The 19,749-nt window shown below is 43.6% G+C and overlaps 1 protein-coding gene across 5 annotated transcripts in view; it reads right to left on the bottom strand.

The window, feature by feature from the left end:
- Positions 1-370: 370 nt before the first annotated feature.
- Positions 371-19,749, bottom strand: part of ATP5F1C (ATP synthase F1 subunit gamma) — a gene marked incomplete at its 3' end in the record, with an annotated part of 34,980 nt that continues 15,601 nt past the window's right edge. For 2 of the 5 annotated variants that reach the window (XM_082253352.1, XM_082253348.1), the window contains 6 exons: positions 19,592-19,735; positions 19,413-19,477; positions 6,928-7,083; positions 6,536-6,632; positions 5,449-5,491; positions 371-483 (listed from right to left, as the gene is read on the bottom strand). In XM_082253352.1, the coding sequence (XP_082109478.1) occupies positions 5,485-5,491; positions 6,536-6,632; positions 6,928-7,083; positions 19,413-19,477; positions 19,592-19,735 (469 nt within the window). Of the gene's footprint in view, positions 489-5,448; positions 5,492-6,531; positions 6,633-6,927; positions 7,084-19,412; positions 19,478-19,591; positions 19,736-19,749 lie in introns of those variants that run through there. The other 3 variants (XM_082253349.1, XM_082253350.1, XM_082253351.1) reach the window with 3 other exon arrangements.

Raw genomic sequence — 19,749 nt, 5'->3', positions numbered from 1 at the left:
TTTATTATATCGGATGTCTCCGCTGACATCCGATACCCCATAGGGATGCATGGGGGGACTGTTCAGATCCGCCAAAAAAACAGGCAGGCGGATCTGAACGGTCTGCCAGTGTAAAAGAGCACTTACTGACTTCAGCCAAAATCATTTGCTGAAATCAGCATGCCCCAAACCTGGAAGCAAGCTGGTAACGTACAGGAACATTGCCAGTCTGCCTGTGCCACCCGCAGTAAAACTATTGTGGGCGGGCAGCAAGCAGTTAATCAGGTTTTAGCATTTAGTAAACATATGTCACAACACTGCACAAATCCTCAGTATTACATTGTTTCCAAAAGAAAAACATTAAACATTATGACATAAAGACAAAGCAATGTCCACGTAAGGTGTTTATTGTAATATAATTTACAAATATTGGTTTTCTTCATAAAATGAACCAACGCTCTCTCAGACGTAAAGATCCACAGACATCAAGGTAAGCCCAATTACATTATCTGAAAAAGAAAGGGATAACTCATTATAAACTGTATGAAAACACAACACTTTTTTTTTTTTTAAACTAAGGCTTGTTACTGATGAAAATATATCAAATTATTTACTGAATAAAAAAGGTGCAAAGTTGCGTTTTCTACAAACTGAATTTCAGTTATTTGCATTCAGGCTCAAATCCCCATGAGGTGGAGGTTCTAAAACCTGTTCTTTGGCCTCCTTAACACTGTACATTTTGTGAAATAGTCTTACAAAATACTAGTAAATTGAAATACTTTTGGTCTTGTGAGTAGACTAGATAAATAATTGCTCAGGATGAAAGCAGACTGGTTAGTCATACACGGACCAATTTTTAAACCCAAGGCTTTCCTCGCTGTCAAGCAGAAAACCGGTTTGCTAAACATCTACATACGATCAGATGTAGCCGCTGGTTAGGTATTTTGACAACCAGGGGCCTAGCAGGGAGATTTGTCCATCCACGCTATGTAGCATGGATGGAGGAATCAGCAGATTTTTTTTTTTTCCATTTAGTCATAATAGCTGTACTACTGAATGGCCAGCTTTACACGGACCTTTCAGGTACTAGTAGCTAGAATAGTGTATGGCCAGCTTTATACTGACAGTGTAGTGATACTATCAAGAACAGTCAGGCATCTTACAAGTCCATTGTCAAATGTCTCACAGAAAACATTCTTTGGTAAAAAAAAAACACACGCAAACACAAGAGTGAATATCCTTGATTGTTTCACATTTAAATACAGATTTATCATCATCAAGGATAGCAAAGTGCTCCTAAAGCTTTAGGCTCCATGTACACTAGCAGTTTTTTAGGCTCCTAGAAGCCATTAGCATTTTTTTTCTGCTCCTACAAGCTAAACAGTGTTATCCTATGTGTCCATGTACACTGCTTTAGGCTAGGTTCACATATGTGCGAACTGGATGCGGGTTTCTCCGCATCCAATTTGAACGGCTCTCAATGTAGCAGGTTCACACAGGTCCGGGGCGGCCGGGTAGCAGATTGAAAAAGGGATCTGTGCGCGTTTGGGTCCGGTTCAGGTGCGAATACAAGCAAACATTCGGACCTGAATTGTTCCTGAACCTGTGAACAGGCACGCACTGAACCCAAGGTTGCACACATGTGAACCCGGCTTAAAGTGGAGTTCCACCCTAATTTAATACTTACCTCCATCTTCTCGCTCTGGGTCAACTGAAAAAGAAATGGATAATCGCATATTTTTTTTTTTTTTTACTTACCTCGTAGCGAAGAAAAAATACTTACCTTACTTCCTTCTTCCTCGGCCGCGGCCTGTCGTCACTTCCTGGCTCTGCAATGATTCCTGGGAGCTGAACGTCATAGCTCCCAGGAATCATTGCGCCTGCACCGGCCCCGACGTCAGTTCCGGGTCGCGCGCGTCATCCCCTTCTAAACAGCTTCTGGGCATGCCCAGAAGCTGTAGAGGGATGACGCGCGCGACCCGGAAGTGACATCGGGGCCGGCGCAGAGCATCGTGGGACCAAAGAAGGCGGAAGAAGATGCCGAACAGGTAAGTGCAACCCGGGACAGATCAGAGGCTAGCCATTGTGGAATGTACTAGCCCTGACTGTCCCGGGGGTATTAAAAAAAAAAAAAAAATCCAGGGTGGAACTCCGCTTTAAGTGTTTGAGCTTCAGCATCCAGAAGCAAGAAAAAAAAAATTGATTGTAGAGTTTTTACAGCAGAAACACTCCTAAGCGCTACTCTACTAATAGCGTTTGAGGTTTTTTTTTTCCTGGAAAAAAAATAAAAAACGCCAACGTTCCTACAATGCTACTACAAAAAAGCTATTACCAGCGGTTTTTTTTTAGCTTTAAAACAAAAAGATAGTGTGCATGGAGCCTAAGACCCCGTTCACACTGGGGCGACCTGGTCGCCTGACAGGTCGCCTGCCATAGAGAAGCTGTGGACCCGTTCTAATAGGAGCGACACAAGTCGCTCCGACTTAGAAAAAGGGTCCGGAGCTTCTTTGAGGCGACCCGGAGCGACCTGCATTGACTTCAATGTTATGAAGCCCGTGCCGGCCGCTCCGAAGTCTGTGAGGTCGCCCCAGCAAGTAGCGTCGCCCCAGTGTGAACAGGGTCTTAGATTTATTTAAGTTTGGATTTCATAGAAGAACTCCTAAAATTAATTTGACAACAGAATTTTCATCACACAAAATAAGTCTAGAAAACCTGTACTAAGAAAATACACACAGGCTGCCAACTGCTTAACTCTTCTCACGAAAAAGGCTGATTACCTGGTCCTAAGGCTTCAATACTTAAAATCCCAACACAAAACAAGTATTTGAATCAAGTTTTTGCTTTCTCCTGGACTGGCCACTTACTTGTTCCCCATCAGTGGCACAAAGTATTAGGACCAGAGACAACCATGAAAGGTCTGCAATTTTCTAAATCCCTCAATCCAGACTACAGCCATGGTCAAAAAATTGAGAATGACACAAATATTACATTTTCACAAAGTCTGCTGCCTCAGTTTTTTTTATGGCAATTTGCATATACTCCAGAATGTTATGAAGAGTGATCAGATGAATTGCAAAATCCCTCTTTACCATGAAAATTAACTTCATCCCATAAAAAAACATTTCCACTGCATTTGTGAAGGCGGCTTCAGGGCGCCCATGAAAGTCTAGCAAGCACCAAGACAGCTGTTGATTGAGCTGGGGGATTGGGGCACCACCAGTGCAGAGCTTGCTCAGGAATGGCAGCATTCAGGTGTGAGTACATCTGCACGCACAGTGAGGGAAAGACTTGGAGGATGGCCTGGTGTCAAGAAGAGCAGCAAAGAAGCTATTTCTTTAAAAAAAAAAAAATCAGGGAGAGACTGATATTCTGCAAAAGGTACAGGGATTGGACTGCCGAGGAATGGGGAAAAGTCATTTTCTCTGATATAAAAACATATTAAAAACGGCGCTAATTCATGTATAATTCTTGTTCAGAAAGGTTATACACAAGATCTTAATATAAAACTGATGCGCTAAATAATATATTATACATGAATTAGCGCCTTTTTTTTTATATAGTATTACTTCACAGTGGGGACACTGAATAGAATTGGCTGCTTTTTCTGATTGTATTGGAATTTGGTTGTTTCATTTTTCATCACTGCGGATTTGCACATTGATACTTTTGTACATATTTACACCATTCATTGGTTCTTGAGTCAGACCCCTTTCAGGTAGGGCATTGATCCTCGTTTTTTATCATTTTCTCTGATGAATCCCCTTTTCCATTGTTTGGGGCATCCGGAAAAAAAAAAAAACCTTGTCCAGAGAAGAAAAGGTGAGTGCTACCATCAGTTTTGTGTCATGCCGACAGTAAAACATCCTGATACCATTTATGTGTGTGGTTGCTACTCAGCCAAGGGAGTTGGCTCACTCACAGTTTTGCCCGAGAACACAGCCATTAATAAAGAATGGTACAAAAATATATTGAGAGAAACCTCTTCCAACCATCCAAGAACAGTTTAGTGAGGAACAATGCCTTTTCCAGCATGCTGGAGCACCTTGCCATAAGGGCGGAAGTGATAAGTGGGTTAGGGAACAAAACATAAAAATTTTGGATCCATGGCCAGGAAACCCTCAGACCTTAATCCCATTGAGAACTTGTGGTCAATCCTCAAGACGCGGGTGAACCAAAAAAAAAAAAAAAAAAAAAACAGATTCTGACAAACTCCAAGCATTGATTATGCTAAAATGGGCTGCTATCCGTCAGGATGTGGCCCAAAAGTTGATTGACATCATGCCAGAATTTCAGAGGTCTTGAAAAAAGAAGGGTCAACACTGCAAATATTGACTCTTTGCAGAAACTTAATGTCATGGTCAATAAAAGCCTTTGACACTTATGAAATGCTTGCAATTATACTTCAGTATACCACAGTAACATCTGACCAAAAGATCTAAAAACACAAAAGCAGCAGACTGTGAAAATTAATTTTTGTCTCTCTCAAAACTTTTGGCCATGACTGTACTTTCAAACTAATGTGGCAGTTTAAAAAAGTAAACGTTAAAGCCACTTTACCCTTAGGGCCAATTCTGACATTTCTCACATACATGTAAAAATCCACATTCTTTAGCTAGAAAATTTAGAACTCCCCAAACATTATATATTTTTTGAAAGCAGAGACCCTAGAAAATAAAATGGCGCGTGCTGCAATTTTTTATGTTGCACAGCCGTGGAACAGCGTCCAACTACAATTCCCTAAAAATCTCTATAGGCAACGCTTTAAAATCCTTTACAGGTAGCCAGTTTAGAGTTACACAGCAGGTCTGGGGTTGGAATTGTTCTCGCTGAAACGTTTGCAGCAATACCTCACGTGTGGTGTGATGATCGTTTACATTTGCGTGCAGGACTTACGTATGCATTTGTGCATGACCACTGGGGAGCGGAGGTACTTTCATTTTATCAACCTTATTGCTATCACAAGGAATAATCATCATCCCTTTTGATAGGCAATAGGCACCACATGGCAGGTCCTCTTTATGGTGAGATCTGGGGTCTATTAGATCCCAGATCTCTTCTCTGCCCTGGAGGCATCTAATGAAACCGATTGGTTTGATCAGATGCTATATAAGCTGGTAACTGCTTGTAAACATCAAACTGAAAGTGAGAAATCCTCATTGCTTCCAGTTTTACATCAGAGGGGTGGCAGGTACAGATGTAGTTTCCAGCATCATTCCAGGATAACTGCTTCAACCCGAGGACGTACAGGTATGCCCCAAGGGGTTGAAGTGGTTAAAGGGTAAATCTTGGAGAGAAAAAAAAACACGTACACAGTACATCTCTGTATTACATTAACATAGTAACGTTTTATCGCTTTTAACACCCTGCAAAAACTGTTCACCGCAGTCAGAAAATGGTAAAGTACATAACAAAATAAAAAAAAAATAAAAAGAAGAGTTCTACAATTTACGGTTGACACAACAAAAATATGTTACCTGGCGACAATGATTCTTAATTTCCACCATTTCAATCCCTGGTAATAGTGTTAGAAACAGAACAAGCAAGTTAAAACACACCATGCAAAATGCACACAATGTAAGAAGAATATTTTAACACGTTATTTTAAAGTAAAATGTCATATGCTTAAACACATGCAAATCTAAAAAGTATTATGTAAATGTATATACAAACTAATCTCCTGTACAACTGGAAATCCTGCATGCTTATGTCCTGTGCACAGTTGTTATGCTGAAGAAACATCTGAGAGTTACAGCATGAAGGTTTACAACAAGATAATACTGCATGTAAAACAGGTCACTGCAGTTCCTGTAAACTGCTGGTGGGGATGGGGGCCATTCTTCACCTGTGCACAAAGGTGTCAGATGCATATGTGGGTGGGCTCTATTTAAAAATATTCTTTAAATGCTACAAATTACATTCTTTAGTGTTAAAGCGGTATAAAGGCTGATCTTAAAAAAAAAAAAAAAAAAAAAAAACACCTTCCTGTAAGACAAAAGTCAATGTGCTATTATGCATTGCATACTAGCACATTATGAATGACTTAGCCCAAAACAAAGCCCTCTGGTGACACGCTGTCACCACTGACAGGGCTTCCATCTTCACTTGGTTTTCCTTCCGGGTATGCGGCTATTTAAATGGCCAAGCCACGATGAAGTCACTCCCGCACATGCGCACAGGAGCCATGATAGCAGCACAGCTCTGACGGAACGGCACTCTGTATGCAGTCCTTTCAGCGCGCAGTGCGCATGCGCTGGTGACCGCACCAGCTGCACAGCTATAGAATATCTCCTAAATAGTGCACGTTTAGGAGATATTCCTTGCACCTACAGGTAAGCTTTACAAGTTACATGTTATAAGTTTACACGTAGATGCAAATTAAAAAAAAAAAAAAAAAACTGAGTTTCCTACCACTTTAAACACAATCTTTGACTTTCCTGAAGTGGAGGAGCCAAATATAAAACAAAATAGAGCACTCAAGGATTCTTAGGTGCACAAGCTCAGTCGTTCCCCTTGCCCTATCAAAAGGCTCGGTAAGGCAGTAATTCCTTGTACTTACAGTGCAGCTGCTCCAGAGATAATTTCAATAAGCTCCTTGGTGATGACAGCTTGACGAGTACGGTTGTAAGTCAAAGTCAATTTGTCAATTATTTCAGCTAATGGGGGAAAAAATAAAAAATAAATCATAGTCAAGTTAATTGTCAACAATTTAACGTTGGTTTCACAATTACACTACCCAAATAGCTGAACAATTCCCACACCTTTGAGCTTATGTTGTGGATAAATATTCATGTTCATTAGGTCTTTGCACGTGCCCAATGAATCCTGGGCTTAGAATACTGGTGAATTCCACAATCCATACTCACTAATTTTGCAGCAATACTAGAAATCCATAAAATAAATATGTACATGTATGATCATTCCTTGAATTTTCAGCATAGATCTACTTACAAGCATTCTTGCTGGCATTGTCCATAGCAGTCATCCTAGCACTCTGCTCACTTGTAGTGGCCTCTTTCAATGTGTAATAGATGACATTCACCAAAGTAAACTCCTGGTAATTTCTCAGCACATCTGCATCAATGTCATCATAAACAGTGATACTATCTGGAAAGGAACAGAAATATTACTATGGGCATTGGTTTCTAATACAAATTTTCTCCACATTCAATGACAATTGCATACATACATACAGTGGGTACGGAAAGTATTCAGACCCCCTTAAATTTTTCACTCTTTGTTATATTGCAGCCATTTGCTAAAATCATTTAAGTTCATTCTTCTTCCTCATGAATGTACACATAGCACCCCATACTGACAGAAAAACACAGAATTGTTGACATTGTTGCAGATTTATTAAAAAAGAAAAACTGAAATATCACATGGTCCTAAGTATTCAGACCCTTTGCTGTGACACTCATATATTTAACTCAGGTGCTTTTCATTTCTTCTGATCATCCTTGAGATGGTTCTACACCTTCATTTGAGTCCAGCTGTGTTTGATTATACTGATTGGACTTGATTAGGAAAGCCACACACCTGTCTATATAAGACCTTCCAGATCACAATGCATGTCAGAGCAAATGAGAATCGTGAGGTCAAAGGAACTGCCTGAAGAGCTCAGAGACAGAATTGTGGCAAGGCACAGATCTGGCCAAGGTTACAAAAAGATTTCTGCTGCACTTAAGGTTCCTAAGAGCACAGTGGCCTCCATAATCCTCAAATGGAAGACGTTTGGGACGACCAGAACCCTTCCTAGAGCTGGCCGTCCAGCCAAACTGAGCTATCGGGGGAGAAGAGCCTTGGTGAGAGAGGTAAAGAAGAACCCAAAGATCACTGTGGCTGAGCTCCAGAGATGCAGTCAGGAGATGGGAGAAAGTTGTAGAAAGTCAACCATCACTGCAGCCCTCCACCAGTCGGGGCTTTATGGACGGAAGCCTCTCCTCAGTGTAAGACACATGAAAGCCCGCATGGAGTTTGCTAAAAAAACACCTGAAGGACTCCAAGATGGTGAGAAATAAGATTCTCTGGTCTGATGAGACCAAAATAGAACTTTTTGGCCTTAATTCTAAGCGGTATGTGTGGAGAAAACCAGGCACTGCTCATCACCTGTCCAATACAGTCCCAACAGTGAAGCATGGTGGTGGCAGCATCATGCTGTGGGGTGTTTTTCAGCTGCAGGGACAGGACGACTGGTTGCAATCGAGGGAAAGATGAATGCGGCCAAGTACAGGGATATCCTGGACAAAAACCTTCTCCAGAGTGCTCTGGACCTCAGACTGGGCCGAAGGTTTACCTTCCAACAAGACAATGACCCTAAGCACAAAGCTAAAATAACGAAGGAGTGGCTTCACAACAACTCCGTGACTGTTCTTGAATTGCCCAGCCAGAGCCCTGACTTAAACCCAATTGAGCATCTCTGGAGAGACCTAAAAATGGCTGTCCACCAACGTTTACCATCCAACCTGACAGAACTGGAGAGGATCTGCAAGGAGGAATGGCAGAGGATCCCCAAATCCAGGTGTGAAAGACTTGTTGCATCTTTCCCAAAAAGACTCCTGGCTGTATTAGATCAAAAGGGGGCTTCTACTAAATACTGAGCAAAGGGTCTGAATACTTAGGACCATGTGATATTTCAGTTTTTCTTTTTTAATAAATCTGCAACAATGTCAACAATTCTGTGTTTTTCTGTCAGTATGGGGTGCTATGTGTACATTCATGAGGAAGAAGAATGAACCTAAATGATTTTAGCAAATGGCTGCAATATAACAAAGAGTGAAAAATTTAAGGGGGTCTGAATACTTTCCGTACCCACTGTAAATACATATACAGAAAATGTTATCTACTTGAAATGGTTGAAAACCGCGGATGTTTAAAAAAACAAAACAAAAACACAAACCTGCAAGCCAATGGCATAACGTGCTAGTATGCATCACATAATGAAATACTCACCTTGGAACGAAACCCTCCAGCTCTGTTATGTCACGGCTGAGGGCACTGACATGCTACCCCTGTCTTTCTTCCGGGTTCACACGCTCTGGCTATGATTGGCCAGAGCCGCGATAACGTCACTCCAGTGCATGAGCACAAGAGCCCTTGGTTCCAGCACGAAGCTCTTAAGTTCCGGCAAGGTATGCCGGACCTTCAGAGTGCATGCGCCAGCGATGTCCCTGACTGCATGCAGAGTGAATATCCCCTAAACTGTGCATGTTTAGGAGATATTCATTTACCTACAGGTAAGCCTATAAGTAAATATGATCAAGCAGGGTTTAAAACCACTTTAAGAAATTACTAATTTACCAACAGTGTTCAAATAGCAGGAGTTGACCCAAGAAACCTCTTAACCTTTTTTCACCACTATTATGCATGTAGCATTGGTTCGCGGATCTCCCGTGTAGTATGAACATGAAAGTGATCAGATCCGAGCACTTCCAGGCTCACAAGCAGTTTAACCCTGGCCATCCTAGCTGGGGAAGAGGATGATTAAGCACATTGTGAGTGCAGAGGTGACAATAGGGTTCTAATAGACCCCCGATATCCCCCTTAAAGAGCACCTGTCATGTGCACTATGCCATTACATAAGGGGCTTGTCAGTCATCTTACAAACAGTATTAAATTTTATTAAAAAATTAAAAAGCATACATTTTCTTATACAGAAGGCTTAACATTACACGTAACTTGACTAACCACCACTCTTCACCTCATACTGTAGAACAACATATTCCAACATGCTGAGAAATGTTCCACATAGCACAAGTAGCAAACTTCTGAAACCATATACCCCAGGATACAAAAGTGGAACAGTGCACTCTACAGCAGTATGACCAATGACAGACAAGGACATTCAGCTGTAGCTGGCAAATCAATCGCTAGCAATTTTCAGCTCAACTCTGCCTTATCCTGCCTACTAAAGGGAGTCCCCGATTCTGTTGGTTTGTTTGTTTGCAAATTTAAACAGGTACATTTTTCAAGTATAACTCCAGCCAAAAATGTTATGTTTTTTGGATAGCATAGGCAGGGTTAACATCCCTGTAACATGTGTTTTGCGGTTTGTACCCCAGTTCAAAAGATTTCACCTCACTTTCTATCATGGTGACAACTGGATTTTGAAAATTTTGGGCTGTTGTGGAAACAAGGATTGGTGATAAAGCTTCAGTGGAGACACCTTTTTCCAAAGATAACCCCCCCCCCCGTCAGTCAAAAGGCCAGGTAAAGCCTACTTTCCCCATAGCAGGATGCTTGTACTCTTATCCTGTCTAGGCCTGTTTTTTTCCCCCCTTTCATAAAACCATACAATAAAGGTTTATTAAAAGGTTAAAAATACTTACAATTGGGTAGATAAAAAAAACGCTTTTAATTTTGCATTCTGTAGAAAGCATGGATACACAATGGCACAAACGGAAGGTACCCCAGATGATGTCTTGGTAGACGAAACGCATTGTCGAGCGCCATTTGTGCCATTGTGTATCCATGCTGTCTACAAAATTGAAAGCGCTTTTTTTTTTTAACTACCCAATTGTAAGTTTTCTTAACCTTTAATAAACCGCTTTACTGTATTTTTTTTTTTCTCCTTTGGATAACCCATTCATTCATTGAGCTTAACTGTTGATTACATCCATGCCTTACTGTGATTCTGCGGATCCCCTATTGAGCCGATTCCATTGAGGGTGGATGTGGAGCATTCCAGTGTGTGAAGAGCAGAGTGGAATGTGGTGGGAGAGATTTCAACTACCTTCTCCCCTTTCACTACTAGGCGTTTATACACTACAGCCTCTGTTGACCCAATAGGCATATGCTAAACTGGGTCCATTTGTTCCAGTAAGCCTCCTTGAAGTTGGTGGTGGTTGATTTATTCACAGTGTTATTCAGCATTCACTTAGATCACACATTGAAGATTAAAGTTTATACACTAGCTTGGACTTTTTCCTTTTCTATACACGTACTTCAAAAATAGTGTCACAGTACACTCAAAATGTACCATTGTACGGTTATGTTTTATCACTTATATAGTTACATATTTTTGTGGTAATAACAGTCATTATGTTACCAATGTAATGGAGCTCCGATACCCAGCCTAGGTATCTCTGCTGTATCACCCTTGGAGCTGAAGAAGTACTAAAACATCTAAGGCAAAATCCCCCCCAGTAACTGGACGGCACACAGTTCTGGGAGTCAAACTAGAACTAATCCCTCAGCTCTCTCCCTCAGTCTCCGCATGTATCAATAATTTACTATCAGATATATCGGTCTGGATGTCTCATCACTTCCTCAAACTCAATCCATCCAAAACCAAGCTTATAATTTTTCCTCCACCACATGCCCCTTCCCCTGATCTCTCCGTCAACATTGATGGAATTACTATCAGCCCATCCCCGCACGCCAAGGTCCTAGGTGTTGTCCTGGACTCTGAACTCTCCTTCAAGCCCCACATCCAGTCGCTGTCAAAATCTTGCCGCCTCAACCTCCGCAACATCTCCAAAATACGCCCCTTTCTAACCAAAGACACAACAAAGCTTCTAGTTCACTGCCTGGTCATCTCGCGCCTCCACTACTGCAATTCCCTTCTCATTGGCTTACCTATACACAGGCTACCCCCCCTTCAATCCATCATGAATGCTGCCGCCAGACTCCTCCATCTTACCCATCGCTCAGTGTCCACCGCTCCTCTCTGTCAAGCCCTCCACTGGCTTCCGCTCAACCAACTAATCAAATTCAAAATACTAACAACATCTTACAAAGCCATCCATAACTTAGCCCCCAGCTACATCACCAGCCTAATCATTCTCTTAGTTCCTCTCAGAACCTCCTGCTCTCTAGCTCCCTTGTCACCTCTTCCCATGCTCGCCTCCAGGACTTTACCAGAGCCTCTCCAATCCTATGGAACTCCTTACCCTTATCTGTCCATTTATCTCCTACTCTATTAGCTTTTAGGCGATCTCTGAAAACCCTCCTCTTCAGTGAAGCCCATCTTACCCACACCTAACAACTAACTCCATTTTATCCACCTGCCTTCCCCCTCGGTTACTGCCTTTTGTTTCACTTGACCCTCCCTTCTAGATTGTAAGCTCTATGAGCAGGGCCCTCCGATTCCTCCTGTATTGAATTGTACTGTTACTGTATTGTCTTCCCCCACATTGTAAAGCGCTGCGCAAACTGTTGGCGCTATATAAATCCTGTGTAATAATAATAAACCATTTGTGTTTTTTTGCACATTTATTTTTTAATCACTAGTGCTATATTTGCGCCGCACAGATGGTTTCAATTTTTGTACAGTATACAGACTGTCCTCTGCTGTGCTGGCTGCTCATTTATAATTTTCTGTTAAGTACGGTATTTCTTGATTTTGCAGGAGTGTCTCAGCTTCCCAGGACTCCCCTCCTCATTGGCTGAGACAGCAGCGCAGCGCCATTCTAAAAAAAAAAATCAATTAAATCTCACAGAAACCCAATCAGTGTTAGCGCAGACGAAATTATAATCTAGGGCTGAAATGAGTGACCCCCTCAAGACAGCACAATACAGTCCGTGAGGAATAAAGTCTCTTGGATAGAGTCTATATATTACTGAATATCTTCAGTGAAAGGGTAAAGTCGCAGAGAATCCTGTGTGTGATCAAAACACGCCTCTTATCTCCTACACCACTAAGGCACCAATCCTGTACAAGATGGCAACTCGCCAGAGCTCATGCCCATTCATTCACATGGATAAGGTAATCGGCAAGAATGATGACCTCCACCAAAGGCTTGGATCCCAATGACTGTATCCAGTAAGATGATAGCACCTTGGGATATCTTCTGATACAGCACACACTTCTTCTATGTCTCTCCTCAATCCAATTGATGACCACAATGGGGGAAAGAAACAAAGGGACCGCAATAGTGTGATTCTGTTTTTAGAGCTGGTTATTATTAAATACCAAAGCCTGTTACCAAAGAAAAATGCACTGACAGCTATTTCCGGTGACAATACAGACCCACGGGAAACCAATGTGCGGACCAAAACACCTCACACGCCTCCACCACTGACACCCGATGTGATAAAGATGGTAACTCACCAGAGGCACATGCCTCCTGCTGCTGTCAAAGCCAGTAAGCGGCCGGGCCATGGCCGTGTCCGAATGGACAAAGGGAGCTGTGGCTTGGTTCGGGAGCCCTCATAGCAAGCTGCTTACTGTGGGGGCATTTGACAGGAGGATCTGGGCAAAAATCACTGCACAGGGCAGGTATGACATGTTTCTTATTTTTAACTAGGAAAAAAAAAAACATGAGACTAGTATCACTTTAATAGGGGAGAACAGAAATATATAAAAAAATAAAAGCGCATGTGCTGCAGTTCCGGGACAGATGCCTAGCCTGTGAGCTCCGCACCGCTCCGGTCTTTTGTGAGCCCCAGCTCCGGCGCCGTTGGGAGATTCTCTCTCCTCACCAGCATCCCCCCTCCTGCACACCCAAGGGACAGCTCCTGTATGTCGGCGGGCCAGAGGAAGGAGGTATTCCGCCGACTCGATTTCACTTCTCTGCAGGACTCTTAAGATGGCGGCGGCCAGCTCACAAGAACAGGAAGCACGAGGTAGCTCTGAGGTAGGGGGGCCTATAGACTCCATAGTGGACATACCACCAGCTTCCCCTGGGCCCTGGTCCTCCCCAGCGACCCCAGCATATGCCCTACAACCCCCAGATGCCTCTCCTGCCTCCACAGAATCCCTTTTACATGCTCTATGGTGAAACTAGTGGGGACACCAGGCCACCATAGCCCGGCCTCTCAAGCCTGCGCACATCACCTGGGGGCCTTAGTGCCTTGAGCTCCAACCCCGATACAGCTCATGGCCCAGTTTTCTGACATGCTTGCTGCAGGTTTAGCCCACACAGCCGCCCAGATTACAGAATCTATCAAAGCAGAATTACACAATATTGGCACAAGAATGGATGCAATAGAATACACAGTGGACCAAACCATGGTGAGGGCCAACCAAAACTCTGCCTGCATCCAAACGCTCCAAGATCAATTGGACACTGCACTCTCAAAGCTGGATGACCTAGAAAATAGGAGCAGATGGCTGAACTTCAGGATCCGGGGGTCCCCGAATCCGTCACTGATGTTCCCACTTCTGTCAAAACCTTTATAAAAAGACCTCATCCCCGACATTCCGGACCACTGGCTGTATCTGGACAGAGCACACAAAGCCCTTCAGCTATCCCGCAAGGATGGTCTTCCGAGAGACATTGTCAAACCACATTTTTTTCGGGGTGGAGGAAATTATGAAGAAAAGTAGGGACAAAGAGGACCTATCTGTGCAAGGCCATAGAATCCAACTTTTTGCTGACCTCTCACCTATGACGATCCAACACCGCAGATCCATGAAACCACTACTCACTGCTCTTTCCAATAAATCTCCGAAATACTGGTGCTCCTTCCCTTTTAAGCTTTACTTTCAACATCATAAGACTTATGGCTTTTCCAGCTTTCAGGAGGGAGAAGGTATTCTTCTGCAGCTGGGAATCATCACCAGGGACCTTCAGAGCCCCGCTCCAAACACCAGATCGATGTCCTCTAAACGCCCTCCACCGATCAACACCAGTCGAAACGCCATCGTGATGTCAAGCCTCCTTGATTACTCTTTTTGGTCCCAGGCCTTTTTTCTTTTTGCACTTTGTGCCGCTGGGAGACCTCTCCCTGCTGGGGTGGTTCACTTCCCCCATAGATCTTCTTGACTGCGATATTTGCTATTGTTTTATTGTAAGGCCTCCCCCCCTTTTTTGCCCTTTCCCCCCCTTTTTTTGATTTACCTCTCCACAATCATTTTTTCGCCATACTTGCATGTGTTATTAGATTCTTTCACATCTCTTTATATGTTTGGTTATGTTTTTAAAGTTTCTTCCCCCACCAGCCTGAGCCCTTAAAGTAGTATCTCTCACCGCTGACCCCTTTTGTTCTGCTCCTACGATGTTGTTTAATGGCGGCAGCCTTCCTTTGGCTTAGCTTTCATATCCTACCCTCCTCTACCTTCCCCCCTCCTTTCCCCCCTCCTTCCCCCCCCCCACCTACCCCTTCCTTTCCCAGCATCCACTTCCTCCCATTCCCCCAATCCCCCCCCCATCACTTTCCTTCCCTTCTCTCCCTCCCTGTCTTTCCTTTTAGGTTCCCCCCTGATGCTTCCGCTATTATTTGGCTAGGGGTGCTACTGCATCTTTCTTCTCAGGAGTGCCGGGCTGGGGCTCCATGGTTGGAGCGGCCTGAATGCGCCTTCTCCTGTTGGGACGTAGGAGCCCATTCTCTTACATCCTGCAGGAATGCACCCTGACTGGCTCAGGACTCCTCTGAACACGCGGTGGGGAGCCGGGGGTTATCCCCATCCCCCTGTAAGATCAAGCTCTTGCAGGTTCCTCTTCTCTTTGCTGTTCTTTCTCCCCTCTCTCTTTTTACTGCTCTTCCCCTTTTTTTCCAGGTTCCTGCGGTCCGGACGATCCGCTAAGTTGATCTATATCTTCACTAGCTTCCGGACAGGTTGGCTACTGGGGAACCCCTCCGTCTCCTGTTGGTCCCTTATAACTGCGTGCATTTCACCCATGCATCTTCTTTACAGGTGGCATCACACAATACACTAATGAAATCTCCTCTGCCTTGAAATCTAAAATTAGAGACACCCCTTGGTCAGACCACTCTTATCGTTACTCTCCAGCTTACGAGCTCCTCTCTGCATAGGGGACCTGCCCCTTGGAGATTGAATGATTCCCTCTTAAGTGATCCCACTAGATGGACCATGATCGAAAAAACGATTCGCGACTTTTTCCCCTCAATGATCTCCCCGACACTTCACCTACATTGCTTTGGGGGGCCCATAAAGCGGTTTTAAGGGGCCACCTTATTCAACTAGGAGCAAAGATCAAAAGGGAAAGACAAATAGATATCAATCGTCTGGAGGCCGATTTTAAAACGCCAGACTTTTAAACTCCAGACTAGTAGAGCTCATAAACGCTCTCCCACTTCTAGCGGAACTGGACAAAATTAAACTCTCGCTAATGCTGGCAAGGGGCTCGTATTTATGCATCTCAGGATAAATTAGGCACGAAATTGGCTGCAAAACTTTCCCCTCGGTTTAGGGTGGTCTCCTTACCCAAAATTAAATCTCCAGCAGGAGATCTCACCGGCAAACCCAATTCCATCATGAACTCCTTCCACTCTTTCTATTCGCAACTTTATGCTGCCCCACCACCCCAGAAGGGGGATGACCTTAATTCTTGCTTGGACGGCGTGCCTCTCCCAACTCAAATCTTCGCATAGATCCCTCCTCGACACCCCCCTTTAGTGAACAAGAAGTACTAGATGTAATTAAATCCCTCCATCCAAATTCCACCCCTGGCCCAGACGGTTTCTGTAACGCTTATTACAAATCATTTGCGTCTAACCTGTCTACTTACCTGGTCAGGTTCTTCAATTCCCTTAGGGGTGGTGCCCAACTCAATAACACATCTAACAAAGCTTTAATTTCCGTTATTCCCAAACCGGGTAAGGATCATTCTGAGGTGGGGAACTACAGGCCAATTTCTCTCATCAATAACGACCTTAAGATAATGACCAAAATTCTAGCAAACCGCCTATCCAGCTTTATTAACAATCACATACATAAGGATCAGGTGGGATTTATCCCTGGCAGACAGGGTCCTGACCAAGTAAGGAGGGTAATTGACGCTATTTCTTTACTGAACTCGGGTTAGGATGGTGGCACAACTCAGGAGGGGTTTCTCCTTTTTTTCGATCTACAAAAGGCCTTCGACTCCTTGTCTTGGCCATTCCTTTTTAAACACTCTTGAAACGTGGGGTGGCTTTGGTCCTTCTTTCATTACCACGCTCACTGCCCTCTACTCCTCCCCTATAACCCAAATCAGATTGCAAGGTTATTACTCCGCTGACATCCCGATCCGCAGAGGTACGAGGCAAGGGTGTCCTCTATCCCCACTTTTTCCCATAGCTTTGGAGTCGCTAGCGACAGCCATACGCCTTCACCCGGATATCCACGGTCTCAGGTGCGGAGACTATACCCACAAAATGTGCTCTGTTCGCAGACGACAATGCTTTTCATCACCTCGCCCTTGATCTCCCTCCCTAATATAGTTTCCCTCCTTGATTTCTTTGGCGCAGCCTCGGGCCTACGGGTCAACATGAGTAAATCGCTAGCTCTTAACATCAATCTCCCCTTATCACTAGTTGGTCAACTTGAAGAGCATTTTCCCTTCTCATGGCATTTAGATTCCATCCCTTTTTAAGGAGTCTCTATAACTGCCAAGATAGACAAGCTCTACTCGGCTAACTACCCACCCATGATCAAAAAATTAAATGACCTATTGGAATGGTCGCGCTATCACATTTCCTGGCTAGGCAGAATTAATGCGGTCAAGATGACTCTTCTTCCGCGCATTCTATATCTATTCCGCTCACTTCCCATCCCAGTGCTTAAATCTCCGATTCAGAAACTTCAAGCTAACATTTTTAAGTTAATCTGGGGTAAGAAGGGCTATAGGTTAAACAAACATACTCTTGCGTTCCCGGAAACAAGGAAGTCTGGGGGTACCAGACCTCTGGAAACATTATCAGGCGGCACAATTAGCTCAGTTTTCCATCATCTACTCCAAGGGGGACAAGCCTGATTGGTACTTTATGGAACGCCAGGCCGTTCCCCTTCACACTATTGACTACCTGGTTTAGCGGCCCGCCAAGTATCGCCCCCCGGTGATGACTCCTTCCCTTTCTCACTCTTTTTCTATATGTGATTCGCTGCACAAATCACTAAAGGTCACCTCCCCTTGGGCCCCTCTCACTCATATTTTTCATAACCCAGCCTTTCCTCCTGGTGAAGATATTGGGGCATTTAAATGATGGACAGACAAGGGCCTCTATAGGATTGGCCACTTTTTTGATAGGACAGGTCCCCTAACATACTCTCATTGTACCAATAAGTTGAAGATGCCACCTGTAGAACAATTCCGACTAACTTAAATTACACATTTCCTTAAGTCTCTCAGAACCGAATCCCCTGAACCTTTACGGGTCACCCCTTATGAACAGTGGTGCGCCCAAATCTTTGATGTTAAGGGAAGGATTTCTCTTATTTATGCTCTACTGAACGACTCTCAGACCAAAACCGCCTACATGATTAAAACGGGAACAAGATCTACATTTTGAATGGGACCTCTCTGACTGGCATGCATATGTTGGGCACTCCTTTCGGGAGTACACAACATAGGTCTCAGGGAAGCTAACCTCAAGGTTCTCATGAGATGGTACATGGTGCCTGCACGATTGGCCACAATCTTTCCCACTACCCCCCCCCCCCCCGTCTGTTTTCGGGGCTGTAACCTGACTGGCACCCTCCTCCACATTTTTTGGGAATGCCCCAAAATTAGGATGTTTTGGCATTGAATCTTTAGAATGGTTCGCCAGATCACAGGCCTTTCCCTTCACCCTTCTCCAGTTTATGCCCTCTTATGCCACCGCATTCCCAAAGTTCCTAAACACACCCAAGCGCTTATCTATTACATCTTCCTCGGTGCCAAAATGACAATAGCTAGGCAGTGGAAGCTGCCTTCGGTATCCCCTCGCCTAGCCAGATGTAAAATCTCTTGGACAATGGCTCAGGAGAAGATGTATAGCATATTAGAGGATTCCAAAAAGAAGTTTGAGAAGATCTGGGAGCGCTGGGCAGCTTTCGAAAATGTTACGCTTTAATTGCGTTGAATATCTGTCCTTGCGACTGATACTTTACAACATCCCCATGGCAAGCAGGAACCTCTCCCCTTCCCCATTCTTTTTTCATTTTCTCTTCTCCGATTCCTTTCTCTCCCATCTGCTAGTTTCTCCTTATCTCTTTTCCTTATATTTCGATTATATTGTTGACACTGTTTTATGTTTCCATGTTTGACCAGAGATCATGTTTGACTTGGTCTCGGGCCTTCTCTGGTTTCATTGGGTTTAGATATAATATTTTGATTCAGCTAGGCATGACTGCATTTCCAAAACCCTTCTTATGTTCAAATGGTAGGCAATCATATTTTAATCCTACTGAGTATGCTACGGTCACTCTCCATTAGGATCCCTTTCATGTGGAACACCTTCCCCTGAGACACAGTGTGTTCCCTTTCGGGGTGTCATAGGGGACGTGTCCTTATGTTATGGTCCTTCGTGATGGTCCATGACCTTTCATAGTTTTATATACCTTACATTGGATGATTTCTGACTCATTTACTACCGTTTGTCTTGGTTATTACGTACCTACTTATCAGTTTTGTATTTTGTTTTCTCACCTTTGTTAACGGATTTTTTTTTTTTTTTTTACTTTGCTGTACCATTACTGTTTTGTACCTACATTCGTTATTCTCTAATAAAAACCATTGAAAGAAAAAAAAAAAATAATAATTTCTATAGCAAAACCGGCAAACTCTTACCAGAATTGGCAACCGTGTCTAGAGAAAATATTGGCTTTTCTTCAGTCTTGTAGGAGATTACAGACCTGCAAAAATACATGGCAACATTAGTGTTTTCAATCATATGGTGCAAACATTAAGGGGGGGGGGGGCGATATCATCAAAAAAAAAAAAAAGGGAAGAAGGGGAAAGCTTTTTACCTGAATCGATTGAACACCACAGATCCTTGGTCAAACTCATAGCCGGAATTCAGCAGCTCAGATGCAATGAATGAGGCATCACCAAAAGTAGGCGGTTTTCTACCAACATCTTTAAAAGTGACAAGGAGGTGCTCACCATGAGTCCTTAAATAATGGGA

Source organism: Pelophylax lessonae (genome assembly GCF_965119305.1).
Source record: "Pelophylax lessonae genome assembly, chromosome: 4".
NCBI classification, from domain to species: domain Eukaryota; kingdom Metazoa; phylum Chordata; class Amphibia; order Anura; family Ranidae; genus Pelophylax; species Pelophylax lessonae.
The sequence above is the reverse complement of the archived record's forward strand: the minus strand, read 5'-3'. Positions and strand labels throughout refer to the sequence as shown.